Raw genomic sequence first — 23,487 nt, 5'->3', positions numbered from 1 at the left:
AACCCACTGAGCCACCCAGGCGCCCCAGAGGATGCCATTTTTGACTCTTTTATATTTAGCATCCAGAACTTAACCCCAACAATTTATAGAATCACTGTACTTGGATTCTTTTCCAATTATATACTACTGAAATATATATACAACAATTATCTACCATAATATATATCTACTATTGAAAAGGTTAAAATCCAGGAAAAAATTTTGAAGTTAATCATTATAAGCTAGAGATAAATTTTGACTCTAGTAAGAGGGCAAGATAAAGCTGATTTGAATTCATTATTAAATCTCCCTTGTTAAAACAGGAAGCCTTCTTATTGAAGTATCTTTTTATCTGGGAACATTTAACCTTTACCTTTATAGAATAATAAGTTGTTTTTTAAAAAAAGGTTTTACTTATTTATTAACTTGACAGACAGATATCACAAGTAGGCAGAGAGGCAGGCAGAGAGAGAGAGAGAGGAGGAAGCAGGCTCCTTGCTGAGCAGAGAACCCAATGTGGGGCTCGATCCCAAGACCCTGGGATCATGACCTGAGCTGAAGGCAGAGGCTTTACACCACTGAGCAACCCAGTGGTCCCTAGAATAGTAAGTTTTAAAGACAACTGTCCTTCAATGATTGAGTGAGTAGCCTGTATCTGATATTTCATGTCTTAATTTCTCTATATACTTAACCAAAGCATTCCTTATAAATCCTATAAACTCATTTACCCTGATTCTCCTGCAGACAATCATACAAATGAGAAAAGACTCTTTAATGGAGCAAAAAGATTAAAGTAATCATAGCCTGGTCTTCTATAGCTATAATAATTTTTACTCCTACTTTTACAAGTGAAAATAAATACTACATAGGAAAGTCATAAAATTCAAAAGAATTATTTTTTGACTATAGATGAAAAGGCTGACTTTTGAACAGTACTTGTTTTAAGTTAGAAAAAAAATTATACTCATTGGCCTTTTACCCCTGGAACCAGGGAGTTCAGGCAGGAATCTGCCACAGCAGTCCCAAATGAAGACACAGACAACTAAATTAAGGTAGTGGCAGGTGGGGCATAAGAGGAAGGGGAGAGGGATTTCATAGGTTAAACTGACAATCTAGACATTAACCTGATAGAAGGGAGGGGATGATTGGTAAGAAATACAAAAGCACAGGTAGAGTATATCTAAGAGTTAGCAATTAGCAACGTGCAAGCAGTAGTGAGCTATATGAAATTATTGACAGAGAACATGAAAATAAGGTACTAATGGTTCAGGCAAACCTCAGATCAAGATAAGCAAAGAAAAAGAAACCAAAAGAATCGACTAAGAGGAAGTCATAGAAGAGTGGAAGGAAGACAGCATGCGGTCTGACTAAGAGGAAGTCATAGAAGAGTGGAAGGAAGACAGCATGCGGTCTCAACGTCGAGGGTAACAAAAAAATCTCAAGCAGAGACAGTCAGTGAAGAGTATAAGGAAGGGGAGGCTCTGGGGGCTTTGCTAGGAAGAAGTTGCTAACCTAGGGGCTGCCTGCCTGGCTCAGTTGGTAGTTAAGCATCCGTTTTGATTTCAGCTCACGTCATGATCTCAGGATCTCAGGATTGTGGGATTGAGCCCAAAGTCGGGCTCTGCACTCAGCAGGGAGTTTGCTTGAGAGTCTCTCTTTTTCCCTCTTCCTCTGCCCCTCTCTGACCCCTCTCTTCCTCTCTCTGGTTTCTTTCCCCTCCTCTAAAAAAAAAAAAAAAAAAAGAAGTCTTTAACCTCGAGTTGCTTTAATAGTTGATACAGTATCAGAATTAGAAAATAGCTGGCTATGATTCCCTAGCACTCTGTAAACATTATGGTAGTACTTCACCTAGCAAACTTGAGATCAAATTGTCTAAGCATGAAAATATCATACACTAGGTGAATATAGTAGGTTATCATAGCTTAATACCACGAGTTACTAGTTTTCCATCTACTAATTTGTTTACTTTGATCTCTCTCGAATCTTGAGAAAGTTTCAAGTGACTACTCCTAATCCATCAGGCAATCATGTCATCTCTTTCTGAAGATGATGTGAAGATCTGAAGATCCCAATTATGTCTCACTATATCCACTGCTACCACCCTGACCCAACCTAGCATCACCTCTAGCCTGTATTACTGCAACAGACTTGTCTCTCTGCTTTAGTCTTTGGCCCTCTGTCTCAACACAACAGTCAAAATAATCTGTTAAAAGATATCTATCAGATCACAGCACTCCTCTGTTCAAAATCTTCCAATGGCTTTCCATTTCCCACAACAGGCAAAGTCCTTACAAAGGTTCACCATGTGATCTCGCGCCCTGTTCTTTTCCCTTTCTCTCACTGGGTCCCCCCTCCAGGGGCCTCCTGGTTGTTCATTTAACACAGTGGGTCTCAAGCTCTGACGTACATAAGAACAGTCGGTTAAATTACAGATTGCTGAGCCACACGCCCAGAGTTTCAGATTCAGTAGCTTTGGGGTGGAGCTGAGAATTTGCATTCTAACAAGTTGCTAACGGTGCTTATCAGAGACCGCTTGTTGAGAATCATTGATCTATCAAATCAACAGCATTCCTGCCTCTGGCCTTTGACATTGAGTGAGCTGTGCCCATCTTAAATAGCCTCAAAAAATAAAAAGGAAACAAATTAGTAGATAGAAAAGTAATAAATCTTGGCATCAAGCCATGAAAACATAGTATATTCATCTAGTTTATGGTGTCTTCATTGCTTAGAGATCTAGGTAATTTCTTCAGTGTGTGACTCACATATCTTATTATCAGGGAGGAAATTCTCGATCTATCGAAGACATCAACTCCACCTCCACCTCCCAAAGAAAGGCCCAGCTAGCTCACTCTGCAGTCACAACCTTGGTTATCCTATCCTCTTGTGAGCTTTGCTTCTAATCAGCTTTGGAGCTGCCCTCTCCTAAATATGAACAAATAAAGGTAACCAGACATTTGATGGAAATATCTACCATAAAATATAAATGCCACAACACATAAAGTTCAAATTAAAACATTAAGATTAAATTCACCTTTATTCAGTGTTAATGGTAATATAAGCAAATTAATTTGTAGCATATCCCTTACTATCTGGCTTCCCTACAGCAGAGCCTATTTCAAAATGGAGTGGTCTGTTCCATTTCTTATTTGAATCTAAACAAATACTGGAGAATGCTCAAGAATGTTCCTTTTCGAAATATTTTCTCTGAGATAAGCTAGCCAAAATTTCAGTTTTCCGGGCAGAGTTATCCAGTTGCTTAAAAGCTTGTATGCTTAACTATATTTATCAGGACAAAGTTCATTTTCCAACAAAATGAAACTAAAGCTACCTTTTAATTCTCATTCCAGTAACTTCCTTTTCCTTTAAATGTTGCCCGTTTTGTTTTTCAAGACCTCTTCCTTATTCCCCTCTCTGGCCATAAACCTCTTGGATTGAGTTTTACCTTCCTGACCCACCAGTTCTGAAAGCATAATGCAAATGCAGATCACTGGGGAAAAAAGGCGGTACATGGAATGCAGGTATATGATTTCACAAACCCTGAAAACATCAGTAAAGCCACATAAAAGGGTTTTTTTTTTTTTTTTTTTTTAAGATAAAAGCTAGCGGTATAATGGACAAACATTCTGGTGGAACACCAAGTGGGAAAATCAATATTCAGGTGACGCCAAATGTCACCATTATATAATGAATATATGATGAATATCTTCTGAGATATTAGAGTGTGAAACTTAATCAAACTTTAAAAAAACTGTATTACATCTTAGTATTACATTTTTTAGAGATTATTTCTTAGCACTGAGAGTTACTAGGTTGATCCCATAGTCACTATACTTTCTATCTGTAATACTATACAGATGCCCACTTTAAAACAAAGTCGTTAGAGAATCAAGATTGGTTTGGGCTAGTTTTACCAATTTAGATACTTCTAAGAACGATGGTGTTACCCAATTACTGGACTTTCTTTCCTCTCACATAATAATTGATGAAAATTTGAAATCTCCTCTTTAATTCTTAGGTTTGGAGATTTGGTTGATGGTGACAATAAAATTTCATTGAAGTAGTTCCGTAAACTGAAGTTTAGTACATTGTTTGATGGTGCTTTCTAAATACTTTCAAGTAAGTCTAAGATTGCTGTCCTAACATATTTTTAAAAAATATTCTTATATGGACTTAATGGCTTCATAGGATTGCTTGAGAAAACCTGGTCTTTAAACCTTGGATCTAAAAGTTTAACAATGGAGCAATGTAACTGGGTTCCATGACACCAAAAAGTAATGAATTTCCATCTGTATCTATCACCAACACAGCTGTTCAGTTTCTTGGTTACCTTTTGATATGCAAATTCCCCCCCCCATAGATGGACTCATTCACTGTAGCACCTTTAAGCAAACAAAAAAACTTAACTTCACATACTAAATGTACTGTAATTAGTAATAACCTCTGACAGCTTAATTTTTGACTAACATTAAATTGGGTAGATGGTTCCCTGAAGTTAACCCCACTAGCGGCATGATTTTTTATTTTTATTTTTTATTAACATATAATGTATTATTTGACTTAGGGTACAGGTCTGTGAATCATCAGGCTTACACATTTCACAACACTCACCATAGCACATACCCTCCCCAATGTCCATAACCCAGCCACGCTCTCCCTACCCCCCTTCCCCCAGCAACCCTCAGTTTGTTTTGTGAGATTAAGAGTCTCTTATGGTTTGTCTCCCTCCGGATCACATCTTATTTCATTTTTTTCCTTCCCTACCCCCCAAACCTCCCACTCTGCCTCTCAACTTCCTCCTATCAGGGAGATCATATGATAATTATCTTTCTCTGATTGACTTATTTTGCTCTGCATAATACCCTCTAGTTCCATCCACAGCATCATAAAAGGCAAGATTTCATTTCTTTTGATGGCTGCATAGTATTCCATTGTATATATACACCACATCTTCTTTTTTTTTTTAAGATTTTATTTATTCATTTGACAGAGAGAGAGGAGAGAGATCATAAGTAGGCAGAGAGGCAGGCAGAGAGAGAGAGAGGAGGAAGCAGGCTCCTCGCTGAGCAGAGAGCCTGATGCGGGGCTCGATCCCAGGCCCCTGAGATCATGACCTGAGCTAAAGGCAGAGGCTCAACCCACTAAGCCACCCAGGTGCCCCAATATGCTACATCTTCTTTATCTACTCACCTGTTAATGGACATCTAGGTTCTTTCCACAGTCTGGCTATTGTGAACATTGTAGCAGCATGATTTTAATCAACATAATTTGGTTTCACAATGGGGAACCCCCAACAAATGCTAGAGTGAGCGAACAATGTCCTTTGGGCTTCTAAAAATAACTCAGAGCCCTGTAGAGGCTTTGGTTTTAAAAACCTTCCTAGATGACAATTTAGCATATCTAGCAAAGCTTTAAAAGAATGCATTTTTGGGGGGCACCTGGGTGGCTCAGTCAGTTAAGCGGCTGCCTTCAGCTCAGGTCATGATCCCAGTGTCCTGGGATTGAGCTCCACATCGGCTTCCTGCTCAGTAAGGAGTCTGCTTCTCCCTCTCCCACTCCCCCTGCTCATGCTTGCTCTCTCTCATGCTGTCTCAAATAAATAAATAAAATCTTTAAAAAAAAAAAAAAGAATGCATTCTTTTCCTGAACAGTTACAATCCTAGAATATGCCCCAAAGAAATAAAAGAATACGGAACTCTATGTATAAAAGTATTCATTATAATATTGTTTATATAGCAAAACATTAGAATGAGGCTATATCTAATAATAGATTATGGACTGAATTATGGGAGAGCTATGTAAGGGAAAAGTACAAAGCCAATAAAAATAATGGCACAGGTCTATATTGATATAGAAAGATGATCATGGTATATCTTCAAATTGATTATCACAGATTTTAAGAGGGTATATGCTATCTACCTTATGCCTATCTGTAAGTATAGATAACCAAGTACAGATGGCTATCTATATAGATATAGATAGAAAGATCTATACCAAAAATATTAATATATGATTATATCTAGGTGAAGAATTTGGAGTGGTTTTAAATTTTCTTCTTCGTAATTTTTTCTCTTTTCTTCAGTTTTTGCTATAAGCATGTATTACTTTTATAACCACAAAAGGTTTAAATACCAGTCAACCAAACACTGAACCATAAAGAATCTCAATATCTAAACTGTCCCATGTCTTAAGCACTGATAACTGCTAGAATGCCCTGGAGTAAAATGAGGCAAGTATACTCCTTCTCGGGATAAAGGAGAGCCTATAATTCACAAATTAGCCAACCTAGAGAACTTTTGGGATATTATCAGCCATTACTACTTAGCATATCCCTGAGGTCCAGAAATTTATCAGACAGAGGGGAAAAAAAAACCTTTCCTGATACAAGTTCTCCTTCTCAGAAACAGTATAGGTAATACACATACTTAGAGGTGGGAAAACAAACTTACTGCAGTGGATAATCTGGATGCCAATGTCATTTCCAAGTTCCCTTTGAGACCAAGAAGTGCAGGAACTAAAATGAAAACTTCTGTTACCTTTCTGAATACCTCCCAGTGCTGTAAGGAAAAAACAAAAACAAAAACAAAACAGAATTTTCTGATACTCTTGAAAAAATACTTTAGAAAAAAAAAAAGTTTCAAAAAATCTTAGCCTTTTTTCCTCCAATGTTGTATCTACATTTTGAATGACAACACAGGTCATTTAAACAGTGAACATTTAGCTTAACCCGATTCTCCACAGCTCTGAAGCCTTGAGTTGCTTTAGAAGATTGAGTTAAATTGGAAGTGATAGCTGATATAGTCACTACATCCCAAATACATCTAGCTTGCTACACGACTGATACCCTTAAATTTTACTTTATCCCTTAATGAGGAGACAGTTTAACTAGTAGTTAAGAGCACAAACTCGAGACCATCTGGATTTGAATCTTGGTTCCAACACTCATTATAACAACCCCCCAGGAAAAGTCTAGTAATATTATATTATTATTTTATCTCACAGATGAAGAAACATAGATTCAGTGAAGTTAAATGATTTTCCCAAGGCTAGAAGATGGGACTGAGGGGCGCCTGGGTGGCTCAGTGGGTTAAGCCTCTGTCTTTAGCTCAGGTCATGATCTCCGGGTCCCAGGAAGGAGCTCCACATCAGGCTCTCTGCTCCGTGGGAAGACTGCTTCCCCCTCCCCTCTCTCCACCTGCCTCTCTGCCTACTTGTGATCTCGCTCTATCAAATAAATAAATAAAATCTTTAAAAAAAAATTTAAAAAAGAAGAAGAAGATGGGACCGAGAATAAACCTTGGGAGTTCTGAGTCATCCCATGTTCTGGTCCCCATTTTAGGGTGTGAGGCAAGAGGTTGCAGTGTACAGGATCCATAAAAAAGCACTAAATAGGAAATTAGAAAATTTGTGATTCTAGGGATGGATTGGTCACAACATAGCTGCGTAATCCTGGATGAGTCATGTCTTTCGGATCTCCATTTCTTCATCCATGAAATGAAGATACTGTCTGAGAGCCCTGTCTAGTCCTTGGGAAAATACCATGATAATGAAAATAATGTTAAAATTCTTTATAAAGTGAAAGAAATCACTTAAAACAAATCACTTAATAACACAACTTACTACTTTATTAATGCCATTAAGGGGTGATTGTTCCAGTAAAATTTATGGATTAAAATTTATGGACTAACATCTTGATTTATGCCAAAAAATATCAAGAAAATGCAGCCTTGTCATTAATACCAAGACAGGTAAGAGAAGTAAAACTTAAATCCATCAGATAAATGCAAGGAAAAATGCAATTTGTCCCCAGAGCTGCCCTAGAGGTTGTTTCAAATAGGTATAGAACTAGGACCTAAAGAGGTTAGGAAATGTTTATCAGATCAGTGTTTTGTAAAATCCTGGTTCAAAGAATATGTGAGGGAATCCTTCCAGGGTTCAAGTCAACTAAGGAAGAGCCTACAAAAAAGCACTGGAGGCCCAGCTGATCCCAGACTTCTTAACCTGCCAAAAAACTTAGAAATAATCTTCCCATTTTTTACAGTGGGTTAAGAATTCTGCTGTGCTTGTGGGATATGCCTCCTTCAGAGGTTAAGAGCGGTGGTGGTGATGATAATGATGATGATGATGATGAAAAACTTAATAATTATTAACAATATTCAACATCCACTGATTGCTTGGTATGTGTCAGGCACTGTTTTCTTTAGCTTTACTCATTTAAGCTTCACAATAGAACTATGAGATAGGTGTCATTTTTAACAAATCAGGGATATATTTTACCTAGGTCATCATTTTAAGACATCTAGCTATATGACTTAATTTTAGAAACACGAGATATCCAGGTATCTCTATCAGTCTAGCTCCCACATGTCATCACACTTTGGATCTGCTGGGATGAACACCTTTTGGTTACTCCCATCCTTCCCAAGTTCGATTCAAATCAAACACTCCCCTGAGAATTACTGTGAAGTCACTGTCACCTTAGATTGCTATAATAAGAACACTCCATTACTGATTTCCTATCTCATGCCAAATAAATTCTATATTCTTTTCCCTACACCTGCAGGGGTATGCTTCTAGAAGTTCCCAAACTTTCCCAGTTTTCATAACACCCCCACCAGGGCAAAAGAAACACCTAAAGTCCTATTTATTATGTAGCTGGTCCAAACAACTTAACACATATTTATTTACTAACAATTTTTTTAAAGATTTTATTTATTTATTTGTCAGACCGAGATCACAAGTAGGCTGAGATGCAGGCATAGAGAGAGAGGGAAGCAGGCTCCCTGCTGAGCAGAGAGCATGATGCGGGGCTTGATCCCAGGACTCTGGGGTCATGACCTGAGCCGAAGACAGAGGCTATAACCCACTGAGCCACCCAGGCGCCCCTATTTCCTAACAATTTAATAGCCATTTGTAGAAGTAATAAAAATACATTGAAAAAATATTTTACATCATATCACCATAATGACTTATTAATGGGGTGTGTGTACCTGTTGGTCATTGCACAATTTCTCAAACCTTGGAACTGGACACTGTCACCTTCATTTCTTGTTCTATATTGGTTTTTCTGTGACATTTTCTTTTTTTCACAGCACCCCTGAAAATCTAGCCATCAAGAGAAATGTGTGGTGCAATGCGGAAGTGTTGAACCACCCTGAGTCTGTAGAATGTCCCAGAAGTATCACTGTGCTTCCCTCAAATTTTTTTAAAAAATCCCACAGCAACCCTGAAGGGTCAAGAGACAGCATGTGGCCTATAGAGTGGCAAGAGGTAATACAGTACTTTAGTCTAGAGAAGGACTTTGGGGTCAGATTACCTAGGTTGGAATTCTGACTCTTCCTGCTTTTACTGTGTGACTTGTGTGATTTACCAAAGTTTACTTAACCATTCAACTGTTGAAGGTTAGCTGGGTTGTATTAGGAAGCAGTCCACTTTATTGTATTACCTGGTTGGCTATTATGAATGAAGGCGCTAGAAACATTCATGAAACAGACTTATGTGAACATAAGTCTTCATTCTCTGGCATAAGTGCCCAGGAATGCAACTGCTAGGTTTTATAATAGTTGACATTCAGTTTTAGTTTTTGTGTGTGTGTTTGTTTTTAAGAAACTGTCAAGGCATGCCTGGGTGGCTCCGTCGGTTAGGCATCATCAGACTCTTGGTTACAGCTCTGGTCATGATCCTAGGGTCCTGGGATGGACTCCCACCACCTCACAGTCAGACACCATGCTCTACATGGAGTTTTCTCTCTCTCTCTAAAATAAAAAAAAAAAAAAAAGACACTGTCGAGGTGCTTTCCAGAGTAGCTGTTCTGTTTTAAATTCCCATCAGCAATATATGGCCATTTCTCTATATGCTTAACAGCATTTCATAGTTTACTGTTTTTATTATGGCCATTCTGATAGGTGTGAAGTGATACTTCATAGTGATTTTCATTTGCATTTCTCTAATAGCCAAAGAACCTGAACATCTCATGTTTATTTGCCATCTGGACATAGTCTTTGGTGAAATGTCTCTATGTCTTTTGTCAATTTCCTACATTTTTTGAACTGTTGAGTTTTGAAGAGTCCTTTATACAGTCCAGCCTTTTGTCTAGGTATGTGTTTTACAAGTATTTTCTTCCACTCTGCAGGTTGCCATTTTATCCTCTTAAAAAGGTCATTCAGAGAACAAAAATTTTATTTGATGAAGTCCAATTTATCCATTATTCCTTTTATGGATCCTGATTTCAATATCAAGTCTAAGAAATCTTTGCTTAGCCCTAGATCCTGAGAATTTTCTCCTGTATTTTTCTAAAAATTTTATAGTTTCACATTTCATATTTAAAGGTGTGATCCATGTTGAGTTTTTTTCTTCTTTTGAGTTTATTTTTCTACAAAGACTTAGGTTGAGGTTTATTTCTCTGCCTATGGATGTCTAATTGCTTCAGCACCATTTACTGAAAGGGCTATTTTTTTCTCCACTGCACCTGTCTCCAAAATTAGCTGAATGTATTTGTGTGGGTCCATCTCTGGGCTATCTATTTAGCTGCACTGATCTACATGTCTATCCCTCCACCACCACCACAGACTTGACTACTGGAGCCATGCTAATCAGCTTGACACCAGGTAAACTGACCCTTCCCCTTTATTTTTATTTTTCAAGCCTGTTAAAGCTATTCTATTTTCTTGTCCATTGCATATAAATTTTAGGATATCATCTGCAAAATGTATGGAGTTTAAAAGTTCTGTTAAACCCATTTATCAATTTGGGGAAAATTGACATCTTTATTATGTTGAGTCTTCCAAGCCATGAATATGGCAGGACTCTCCATTTATTTAGATCTTCAGTTAATTTTATTAGGGTTCTATGGCTTTCAGCATACAAGTCCTGTACATATTTTGTTTGATTTATATATAGGTAATTATTTTTTGAAAAATGTTACTGTATCTTTAATTTCAACATCCGCCTATTCATTGTAGTGTACAGAAATAGAATTTATTTTTTTATGTATTATGTACCCTGTGACCTCGCTGAATTCATGTGCCAGTTTTAGGAGCTTTCTTTGTAGATTTCTTGGGGTTTTCAAAGTAGGCAATCACACCATCTGCAAATAGCAACAGTTTTAGTTTTTCCCTTCCAATTTGTGTGTCTTTTTTTCCCCCCTTGCCTAATTGCATTGTGTTCAATAAAGGTAATGAGTCATCTTTGCCTTGTACCTGGTCTTAGGGAAAAGACATTCATATTTCACCATTAAGCACAATGTTGAGGAAATTCCACTCTCGTCCTAATTATCTGGGAGTTTTTTAAAATTGTTTTTTAAAAGATTTTATTTATTTATTTGACACAGAGAGAGAGAGAGAGATCACAAGTAGGGAGAGAGGCAGGCAGAGGGAGAGAGGGAGAAGCAGGCTCCCTGCTGAGCAGAGAGCCAGATGCAGGGCTTGATTCCAGGACCCCGAGACCATGACCTGAGCTGAAGGCAGAGGCTTAACCCTCTGAGCCACCCGGGGCCCTCTGAGAGTTTTTTTTAAACATGAATGAGTGTTGAATTTTATCAAATGCTTTTTCTGCATCAGTTGATATTATCGTGTGATTTTCTTCTTTAGCCTGTTAATATGGTAAATTACACTGATTTAATTTTCAAATATTGAGGCAGACTTGCTTCCCTCACTTCTTCATGGCACATAATTTATTTTACATATTGAATTCTATTAGACAGTGTTTTGTTAAGGATTTTTTTGCGGAGGGGGTCTATATACAGGAGATTAATCTGCAGACTTAAAGAAAATTCGATTATCTCTGGGTTTGGTATTTGGGTAATAACTTGCTCTTAAAACGAACTGGAAATTATTCCCTCCTCTTCGACTTTCCGAATGAGCTTATGTAGAATTAATATTAATTCTGCTTAATATATGACAGACTTTTCAGGTGAAGCTATCAGCATCTGAAGATCTCTTTTTCAGGAGTTTTTAAAATTACACATTCAATTTCCTTAGTGGCTATAGAGCTATTCAAACGATCTATTTCATTTTGGGTTCCTCGTGGTCGTTCTGCCATTCAAGGAAGCAGTCCACTTTGTGTAAGTTGTAAAATGTATGCATACACAGTTGTCTGTAGTATTCTCTTATTATTCTTCCAATATCTACAGGATCTATAGTGATATCCCCCATTTCATCCTGATATTGGTAATTTATGTCTTTATTTTTTTTTTGGCAGTACTGCTACAGATTATCCATTTTACTGATCTTTTCAAAGAAACAATTATTTGTTGCATCAGTTTTCTCTATTGTTGTCCTGCTTTCAATTTCACTGCAATTTTTGCTTTTATCTTTATTATCCTTTCCTCTCCTTGCTTTGGGTTTATTTTGTTCATCATTTTCTGCATTTGAGATGAGAGCTTTGATCGTTGATTTAAGATTTTTTTCCCTCATACTAATGTACACATTTAATTCTATACATGTCCATCTCTGTATTGCTTTACCTGTGACTCACAAATCTGGATGTCACATTCTCATTTTCATTCCGTTCAACGTTTTGTTTTTGACTTTTTTGAGACTCCCCCTTTGAACATGGATTGTCTAAAGGTATGTTGTTTAGTTTCCAGGTATGTGAAAGTTTTTCTGTTTTCTTTCTGTTACTGTTTCTAGTTTGATTACATTGTAACTAGAGAACATATTCTGAATCATTTCAGTATTTCAGACTTGAGATTTGGTTTATGGCCCAGGATATGGTCTCCCTTGGTATATGATCTGTGACACTTTGAACAGCATGTGTGTGCTGCTGTTTGGGGAGGAAGTGTTCTGGAAATGTCAGTCAGATCTTGTTGGGCTGATGGTGTTAGTCCTCCTATATTTTTGCTGATTTTCTATCAGTTCTATCAACTGTTGAGAGAACAGTGTTGAAGACTCTAACCGTAATTGTGGGTTTTTCTATTTCCTCCTTTCAATTCTATTGAGGGCTCTCATTATTAGATAAAAAAATTAAAATTCTGGCACCATACATGCCCTCCTCTGATATCATCCTGGATGAAGTGTTGGGGCACCTCACTACAGCTTCTTCCTCCCCAGATTTATTGAAGTGTAACCAAAAAAAGTGTAATATATGTAAAGGGTATAACATGATGATTTGATATGCACACATTATAAAAAGAGGCCCACCACTGAGTTAATTCACATACCCTTTAACTCACATTGTTACCTTTTTCTTTGTTTGATGAAAATGCTTAAGACCTACTGTCTTATTTAGCAATTATCAATTATACAGTAGAGTATTATCAACTACAGTCACCATGTTATACATTAAATCCTCAAAATCTTTCCAAACTATGGAAAGAACCTAGATGTCCATCAATAGATGAATGGATAAAGAAGATGTGGGGTGTGTGTGTGTGTGTGTGTATACACACACACACATACATACATACATACAATGGAATACTATGCAGCCATCAAAATAAATGAAATCTTGCCATTTGCAACGACATGGATGGAGCTAGAGGGTATTATGCTAAGCAAGATAAGTCAATCAGAGAAAGACAATTATCATATGATCTCCCTGATATGAGGAAGCTGAGAGGCAACATGGGGGGTTTGGGGGGTTGGAAAGAAATAAATGAAACAAGATGGGATCGGGAGGGAGACAAACCATAAGAGACTCTTAATCTCACAAAACAAACAGAGGGTTGCCGGGGGAAGGGGGGTAGAGAGAGGGTGGTTGGGTTATGGACTTTGGGGAGGGTATGTGCTATGGTGAGTGCTGTGAAGTGTGTAAACCTGGCGATTCACAGACCTGTACCCCTGGGACTAATAATACATTATATGTTAATAAAAAAATAAAAAATCCTCAGAACTTACTCATCTTATAGCTGAAAGTTTATACCTTTTAACCAACCTCTCCCCATTTCCCCCATCCCCCACCAGTACCATTTTACTATTTCTATGAGTTTGATTTTTTTTTTTTTTTAGATTCCGCATGTAAGTGATACTATGCAATATTTGTCTTTCTCCATCTGGCCTATTTTACTTAGCGTAATGTACTCCACATACATCCATGTTGTTCATTTCAGCCCCAAACTAAGCCTTTGCTGCTCTGGGTAAGTGGGCGAGACCACAGTCTTTTCTGTCATGGTTGGCTAGAGTAGAACAATTCTTCGCCACAAGGTTTCTGTCTCGCTAGATTGCCCCTTTCCTGGTCCGTTAGCTGGAGAGAGCAGGCTTTTCTTCTTGTTGTTTGCACCTGTTGGTATTCCCAGGTTGCTGGCTTCTTTAGCTCCAGATCTGGGATACATGAAGCGATAAAGGCCTCACCAGACTGCTTTCTTCTCTCCACCTTTCACAGAGTCTTAATGTTTGTTCTATATAAAGTTTCCAGGGTTTTGTTTTGTTCTGTTGTTGTACTTAATGGGCAGGACAGGTAAATGTACATTTATTCCAGCTTTCCAGAAGTCAAAAAGCGCATGAATTATTTTTTAAATAAAAACCAGAATCATTACATCAGAGTGCGTGCTACTGCTTTCCTGGGATCACATGTTTTTTAACATGTGAGTTATTTTCTCTTTAATACAAACTCTAAAATGATCACTATGCTTTATAAGGGGACGTAAACATGCTGATGACTTCCTAGCTTTGTATATTGAGAAACTGATAAAAATTAGTCTAACATTGATACTGTCCCCCTACCTTCTCTTTACACTTTTAAAACACTGGACTTCTTGTCCACAAAACTTCAACAAAGTATCTGTTTTCTCCCTGAACGCTCTACTTTCCTTATCAGAAAACTAGCCCTGACTCAGAGTTCCACGGTTAGAAATGCGGCTTCGGCACTGCATCAGTCCATCTGAATTCCAAAACACACACAGCAGGATAGTAATAAAGGACTATTTGAGAGCTATACTATCCTCTATTTCAAAGGAATATTTTCAGCATTGCAACAATTCTATCTTCATAAAACGTAACAGGATCTCAGGGTTTGGCAGACATCAGGTTTCAATAATATTCTAATGATCAGGATAAACTTACCTAGAAATTACTGGAAGTTCCAAAGGTATTAGCTCAGTTTACATACATTTCTTCTAGATGGATAGGTAACTAATAGTAATCTCATTTTACAGAATCTTATAATAGATTAAGTCAACGGACCATCCAAGATACACACGTAGCATATTGTACCGAGAACAGGATTTATCCTCAAGACAAGCCTCTGCCATTGACAAGCTGCACATTCTTGGACAAATCATTTAACGATTTGCTTATTTTTAGTGAGGCAAGGGAAGACAAAGAACTTGGACTAGGATATTTCCAACTGAATCCTACAATTAAAAACTCAATCTGATTATCAATATTTAGGGACGCCTGGGTGGCTCAGTTGGTTGGGCAGCTGCCTTCGGCTCGGGTCATGATCCCAGCGTCCTGGGATCAAGTCCCACATCGGGCTCCTTGCTCAGCGGGGAGCCTGCTTCTCTCCCTCTGTCTCTGCCTGTGCTCGCTTGCTCTCCCTCTCTCTCTCTGACAAATAAATAAAATCTTAAAAAAAAAAGAATTTGATTATCAATATTCAGCAATATTTGTAACAAAGTAGAGTTTATTTCATTTCATTCATTCATACTGAGTGTCTGCTCTATGTAAGGCATTAGGCTAGTTTTTTGGATGGGGCCCTCCTTAAGTGGGACCGAAGACTATGTGGATGAACTATCCCACCCAACTCCATTTACCAGTAGTAAGGGAATTTACATGACTTTAGATTTATGGTTCTCAAGCTGGAACCCACATCAAAATCACCAGAAATAATAAAGCTCATAAAAAGAGTTTGCTGGACCCGCCCCAGGTTTCTGATTCAGTAGAGGCGGGATAGTCTGAGAATTCATGTATCTAAGTTCCCAGATGATGCTGATGATACTGGGTGAGGGAGCCCACTTTGAGAATCACGGGCTCAGATAAATAAATAAAAAGACCATGGAGGAGCCAGGTTCTGTATGGGCAGGGTCACTACACTCAAGGTGCTGTTCTTGCCTCCTGTGCATACTTCTCCATCTCCATTTTCCTTGAAGCAGTATCTACTCCCCTTCACTTAAGAAGTAGTTAAATTCCTAATCTTCGTGCTTCTAGTAAAATAGCTGTTCTGAGTGGCCATCTGTCCGAGACAGAAGTGTAACTCAAACAGGGCTCATATGTTATCCCATCACCCTAATCACATTGACTGTTCCCCCAGGGGTAAGCATGGGACCAAAGACAATCCAACTGAAGAGTTCTTCCTTAGGATCTTCCAAACTGAAGACAGAGGATAGCTCACTCATCCTTTCCCTTTGTAAAACAAACTGAAAGGATATGACCCCACAACTGTCAGGAGCTATGTGCCATAGGAGAGAATGTGGGCAACAAACAAAATAGAACTTATAAGGAGCCACTGGGTGGCTCAGTGGGTTAAGCCACTACCTTCGGCTAACGTCGTGATCCCAGGGTCCTGGGATCAAGCCCCAGGTCGGGCTCTCTTCTCAGCAGGGAGCCTGCTTCCTCCTCTCTGCCTGCCTCTCTGCCTACTTGTGATCTCTGTCTATCATATATATTTTAAAAAATCTTAAAAAAAAAAAAAGAGAGGAGAGACAGAGAGAAGATCATCATAAAATTAAGTCCTTGATCTAGTTATATCTGAGGTAAGGCGGTACAACTATTCTTCCTACTTACAAAAGACAACGCATTCTTTATTATTATTGTTATTATTATTTAAATTATCTGGTTAGTTGGGTTTCTTACAACAGAGAAGTTCTGGCGCATAGAAGGGGATCCAAAAATAAGATATGTCCCCCATAAACAAGGAGATAGTAAGTAAGTAGTTAAAAGACAACCTGGGTTTAATTCAGCCAGTTATCAGTTGTGTGACCTTGGGCAAATAACTTAGTATCTAACCCTGGTACATCACCCACCTGAGTCCTCATATACATAAGGTGAGAACTCGTGCGCTAGGTACTGACAAAGAACATTCGATGAATGATGCCTGTTAATATCACATCATTTACTGAACATTGATCTCCCGGGTACTATTTATTGTGCTTCACAAGCTCTTTTACTAAGTTCTTTAATTCAGGGCCCAGGGTGAATAAAGCGATGTTGTAAGGCACAAGCACACAAAGGTAGTTTTGACTGGGACAAAAGCTTACCCCTTGGGGTAAGTCTGAACATGTAAAAAGAACATTTCATATCCCTATAGATCTTTTTGGTACTTCAGTAGAATTCCTATAGCACTCTTCTATGTGTTCAGTCACACATTTTAGTTAAGTATTTGTATTTCCCATTACCATGAAAAGGCATCAACTTTGGGGTAAAAGCTCCAAATCTGAATTCCTAGCCTATATTTGCTCGCTGAGGGAGCTCTCTGAGCCTCACTCAAATGCCTCATTTTAAAGTGAGGTTAAAAACTCAATCTTTGGATTATGATTCCCACTCAATACAGGTCATCTCAGCAGATTTTCTCAGCAAACATTGACGGACCACTCCAAGCTGCAGTAAGTGAGTAAGAATAAAAGTAAAAAGCAGAGAAGCGAGGCTAGAGCGGGTCTTACATAAAACAGGGAGCAGATGTCCTACTACACAGAAAGCAGACAGTGGCCAAGCAATCTACCCTAATTTGCCATCAGCCACATATTGAAGTACTGCCTTAAGACACTAACAGCCATTTAACTCCTTATCCTGCATTTGATAATCCAGTCGGAGCAGCACATATAACAGCACCTGCTAAGGACTGAATGGTGTCACCTTCATAATTCCTATGTTGAAGCCCTAACCCCCAATGTGACTGTATTTGGAGATCAGGCTTATGAGATGGTGATGAAAGTTACAGGAAGTCATAAGGGGAGGACCTGAATCTGACAGGGCTGGTGCCTTTATAAGAAGAGTAAGAGGCAACAGCCCCTGCTCTCTCCAGCATGAGGATGCAGAGAAAAGGCAGCTCTCCGAAAACCAGAAAAGGAACTCTCACCAGGAACAGGGCAGGTTGGGGTCTTGGACTTTCCAGCCTCTAGAACTATGAGAAATAAATGTTTAATGTTTAATCCACCCAGTCTATAGTATTTCATTACAGCAGTCCAAGCAGACTAAGAGAGTACCAAAGACAAACTTCAGTTTTTTAGTTGTTTAAAACTGGCCCTGACCTCTATCATGTTAGAGGACCGTAGCCCTTGGAGGTGTGGGTGGCTTAGTCATTAGGGGTTTGCCTTCAGCTCAGGTCATGATCCCAGGGTACTGGGATGGAGCCCTGCATGGGGTTCCCTGCTCAGTGGGAAGCCTGCTTCTCCCTCTCCCTCTCCCTCTGCCTGCTGCTCTGCCTGCTTATGCTCCCTCGCTGAAAAATACATAAATAAAATCTAAAAAAAAAAAAAAAAAGAGGTATGTAACCCTTAAAGGATTACAAAAGCTTTCACATGCATTAAATTTATATAATGTGTAGTGGTTAAGAGAACAGATATTGAGTTTGGACCAAGATCCAATCCTCAGCTCTGTCACCTGATGACAAAGTTGTTATTTTTGTTTTTTTTAATTTTGTAAAGCAAAGACAATGGCACCTTTCCTACAGTTTTCTTGTAAGGATTAAAATAGATCATGTATGTAAAGAGCTTAGGGCAGTGCCTACAGCAAACTTTCAATAAATGGTGTCATGTTTCAACAAACATTTACTAAAAATCTACTCAACCTGATAGGGATGTAATGGTGAAAATTTTTTTTTAAGACTTACCAAAATAAACACAAAAAGAAATAGAAAAATTTGATTAGCTCTGTGACTTCTATAGAAACTCAAACTATAAATAAAAACATTCCCCCACAAAAACAAAAACAAAAACAAAAAATGCATCCCTCCACAGAAAATGATGGGACCAGATACCTTCATCAGGGAATTATACCAAATACTTAGGGAAGAAATAATGACAAAGTGAAATAAACCTTAACAAAGAATAGGAGGAAAAAAAATAAAGAAAACATTTTCAAATTCACTCATGAGACTAGTACTACCTTAATGAAAACTGCTAATGACATTATGAGGAGGAGGAGAATTATGGGCTAATCTTACATATGGATATAGATGCAAAAAATATCACCAAAATATTAGCAAAATTAATCAGAACTGTATAAAAAGAAAACAAATCATGAACAGGTTATACTTATCCCAGAAATATAAGATTGATTTAATTAATATAATTCAACATAGCAACAAAGGAAAGAAAATCATAGATGTTAACAATAAATAGAAAGTATTTGATAAAATTCCATTCATGATTTTTAACACAAAGCTTAGTAAATTAAAAAAAAGAAACATCCTTAATATCATAAAGAATATTAAAAATGTCAATAGCAAACCCCAGACTTCATGAGGAACTGTTGAAAGCTTTCTCTTAGAGATCTAGGACAAGGTAAGTCTGCTTTCATCGGTCCTATTTTAAATCTTTTTAAAAAAGATTTTATTTATTTGACAGAAAGAGACCACAAGTAGCCAGAGAGGCAGGCAGAAAGAGAGAGGGGAAGCAGGCTCCCCGTTGAGCAGAGAGCCAGATGCGGGGCTTGATTCCAGGACCCTGAGATTGTGACCCAAGCCGAAGGCAGAGGCTTAATTCACTGAGCCATCTAGGTGCCCTCATTAGTCCTATTTTATAGTGCTTTGGAGGTCCTAGCCAGTACAGAATGCCACAAAAATGAATAAATAAATAAATAATATGAGTTTTAGAAAGAAGTAAATACTGTCATTATTCACAGATAATATGGTTACGATGAAGTAATTCTGAAAGAATTTACATATCAATTATTATGTTAGTGAATTTAGCAAACTTGCTAGATACAGGGTCAACATACACACACACAGAAAGTGAAATTTTAAAAGAACTGTACCATTTACAATAGCATAAAAAGTATCAAAAAACTAAGAATAAGTCTAACAAAAAAATGTAAAAAACCTGTGCTCAGAAACTAGAAAACATCAGAGAAGGAAATCAAAGATAACCTAATAAATGGAGAGGGCTATTGCATGTACATGTGTCTGAAGAGTCAGCATTGTAAGGAGTAAATTCTCCTCCTAATTATCTGTAGATTCAATGCAATCTGAATCACAATTACAACTTTCCTTTACGGAAACTGACAAGCTTTTATACTAAAATATGCATGAAAGTACAAAGGGAAAAGAATAGCCAAAGTGCTTTGAGGAAGAACATGGAGAGAACATGCTCTACTCGATATTCAGATACTGTGGTACTCATGCCAAGCAACATAAATACACCAGAGGAGGAGAATAGAAAGCCCAGAAACACGTCTGCACATAAATGGGTACTTGATTTCTAACAAAGAGTTTGGTTATATAATAGTGCAGACACACCTAGAAATCCATGTGGAAAGAAACAAAACAAAACAATACACAATCCTACATCAAACTCTCTATAAAAAAGTATTCCAGGGAGAGGATTATCTAAATGTAAAAGGCAAAACAACAAAACTTTAAGAAGGTAATTTAAGAGAACATCTTAATTACCAGAAAAGTATGGAAAGGTTTCTTAAGCAGGAAGCAAAAAGTACAAACAATGGAAAAGTAGGAAAAGGCACTATTATCAAAATTAAGAATTCCTGCTGATTAAGACTCACTGAGAGAGGGAAAAGGTAAGCCACAGAAGAAAGATATTTTTAATACATATAACTAAAGGATTTGTATCCAGAATACACAAACAATTCTTACAAATCAGTAAGAAAAAAATCTAACAAATAAGAAAATGAGCAAAAAAACCTTTACCAGTTAACGTCCAAATAAATGGTCAGTAAACATCATTAGTCATGAGGGAAATCCCCATTAAAACCAACACACATGCCAGAATTTCTCAACTTACAAAGACTGCTGATACCTTGTATAAATAAGAATACAGAGCAGTAAGACCTCTCAAACACAGCTGGTTAACCTGTAAATTGGTACAACTATTTGACATATACTAACTTTAAATACCTGTACATCCTAAGACCCAGAAATTCCATTTCTCCATGTATATACAACAAAGATACATGTATATACAACAAAGATACATGTACACGTGCACCCCAAATCTGGAAACACCAATGAGTTCTATGTCCAGAATACATTGTGATCTATTCATAATTGGATTAATATATAGAAATAAAAATAAATGGGGCGCCTGGGTGGCTCAGTGGGTTAGGCCGCTGCCTTTGGCTCGGGTCATGATCTCAGGGTCCTGGGATTGAGTCCCCCGTCGGGCTCTCTGCTTAGCAGGGAGCCTGCTTCCTCCTCTCTCTCTCTGCCTGCCTCTCTGCCTACTTGTGATCTTTCTCTGTCAAATAAATAAAATTTTTTAAAAAATAAATAAATAAATGGACTACAATTTCATAAAACTTACATAATGCTGAACAACAACAACAACAAAAAAAAACCAGACACAGGGGCGCCTGGGTGGGCCAGTGGATTAAAGCCTCTGCCTTCTGCTCAGGTCATGATCTCAGGGTCGTGGGATCAAGCCCTGCATCGGACTCTCTGCTCAGCAGGGAGCCTGCTTCCCTCCCTCTCTCTCTCTGTCTAGCTCTCTGCCTACTTGTGATCTCTGTCAAATAAATAAATAAATAATCATTTTTTAAAAAAAGACACAGAAGAATATATATTCTACGCTTCATTATATAAAGTTTTAGAAAAATTAAGTAAAACCAAACAATGGTTTAATGATTAACATTTATAAAGACAAAGATAAAATCAGATTATTGATTACCACTGGTGATGGGGAATAAAGGGTAGCAATCACAAGGGAGCATAAAGACGACTAATGAAAACTGCTAAGATTCTGTTGCTTGACCTGATAGTTATTTGGTTATTTGTATCATGAAAATTCACTGAGCTGTACATTTTTGGTTTTTATATTCTCTATGTGCTAATTTTCATAATTACAAGTTTTTAAAGCATATTTAAATGAAAATTTTCAAAACACGTTTTTGTCATTTTTAACACTAGGGTTTAATATTATAAATCAATTGTACATGTGTTACCTCAAATAGTATCAAGAAGTAAGTAACCATTACACCAGAGGAAGGTGTAACATCTTAAAGATGTTATTATCATTCTAGATTATATGTTGAGTGTTTCTTCAGAATAATTGGTATATTAAGAAAAAAAATGTCAACCAGAAATAGTTCATTCATTTTAACAGTTGTGATACTATTGTAATAACTTGAAACGATTATATTTCAAGTGAACAGGTAGATCTGGTCCTCTGTTGGTTTACAGTCCACTCAAAAATCCAATATACTTTCCATCCCCCTTATTCTGACCTCCTGTCTCCCTCTTATTAAGACCACCTGGAAAATAAACAAAATCTCCTCATCTCAATATCTTTACATTAATTACATCTGCAAAGTTTCTATTTTCCCCAACATTTTTTTTTTTACTGATGGATAATTAACATATAATTATATTAGTTACAGGGGTACGATATGATTCCACAATTCTATACATTACTCAGTGCTCATCAAGATAAATGCACTCTTAACCCAATCTCCCCACCCACCTTCTGTCTGGGAACCATCAGTTTGTTCTCTATATTTAAGAGTCTGTTGTCTCCTTTTTTTGTACATTTTGTTTCTTAAATTCAATATACAAGTGAAATCATATAGTATTTGTCTTGCTCTGACTTATTTCACTTAGCATTATACCTTCTAGGTTCATCAGTGTTGTTGCAAATGGCAAAATCTCATTCTTTTTCATGGTTGAGTAAGATTCCACTATATATATACACCATTTTTTCTTTAACCATTCACCCCTCGATGGACACTTGGGTTGTTTCCACATCTCGGCTATTGTAAATAGTAGTACAATAACCATAGGGGGGCATATAGCTTTTCAAATTAGTGTTTTTATTTTTCTTTAGGTAAATACCATAATGGAATTACTGGATCTTACAGTATTTGTATTTTTTAATTTTTCAAGGACTCACCATTACTGTTTTCCAAAATGGCTGCACCAATTTGCATTTCCACTGGTAGGGCACAAGCGTTCCTTTTACCCCACATCCTCACCAGTACTTGTTATTTCTCACAAGTACTTGTCTTTAATTCCAGCCATACTGCCAGGCCTAAGGTGATATCTCACTGTGGTTTTGATTTGCATTTCCTTGGTGATTACTGATGTTGAACATGTTTTCATGTGTCTGTTGGCCATCTGTAGGTCTTCTTCAGAAAAATATTCAGGTCCAGTGCCCATTTTTAATTTAATTTAATTTAATTTAATGCTTTTGGTGTTGAGTTGTGTTCTTCATATAGTTTGCATATTAACCTCATACTGGACATCATTTGCAAATTATCTTCTCCCATTCAGTCGCCTTTTTGTTTTGTTGATGGTTTCCCTCACTGTGCAAAAGCTCTTTATTTGGTGTAGTCCCAATAGTTTAATTTTGCTTTTGTTTCCCTTGTCTGAGGAGACACATCTAGAAAAGTGTTTCTCGAGTCAATGTCAGAGAAGTTACTGCTTGTGCTCTCTTCTAGGAGTTCTATGATTTCAGGTCTCACCTTTAGG

General features: G+C 37.5%; 1 protein-coding gene across 8 annotated transcripts in view; it reads right to left on the bottom strand.

Moving 5' to 3' along the window:
- Positions 1-23,487, bottom strand: part of SLC41A2 (solute carrier family 41 member 2) — a 126,170-nt gene that overhangs the window by 69,748 nt on the left and 32,935 nt on the right. For 7 of the 8 annotated variants that reach the window (XM_045084754.1, XM_045084753.1, XM_045084755.1 and 4 more), the window contains exon 3: positions 6,426-6,533. The exons of the other annotated variant lie outside the window; for it this stretch is intronic. In XM_045084754.1, coding sequence (XP_044940689.1) covers positions 6,426-6,533 — 108 coding nt within the window. The remainder of the gene's footprint in view (positions 1-6,425; positions 6,534-23,487) is intronic. 8 annotated transcript variants of the gene reach the window in all.

This window comes from Mustela putorius, unplaced genomic scaffold, assembly GCF_011764305.1.
Source record: "Mustela putorius furo isolate JIRA1106 unplaced genomic scaffold, ASM1176430v1.1 tig00000788_pilon_pilon_pilon, whole genome shotgun sequence".
Classification (NCBI taxonomy): domain Eukaryota; kingdom Metazoa; phylum Chordata; class Mammalia; order Carnivora; family Mustelidae; genus Mustela; species Mustela putorius.
Note: the sequence above shows the minus strand (reverse complement) of the source record. Positions and strands in the feature narration are given on the sequence as shown.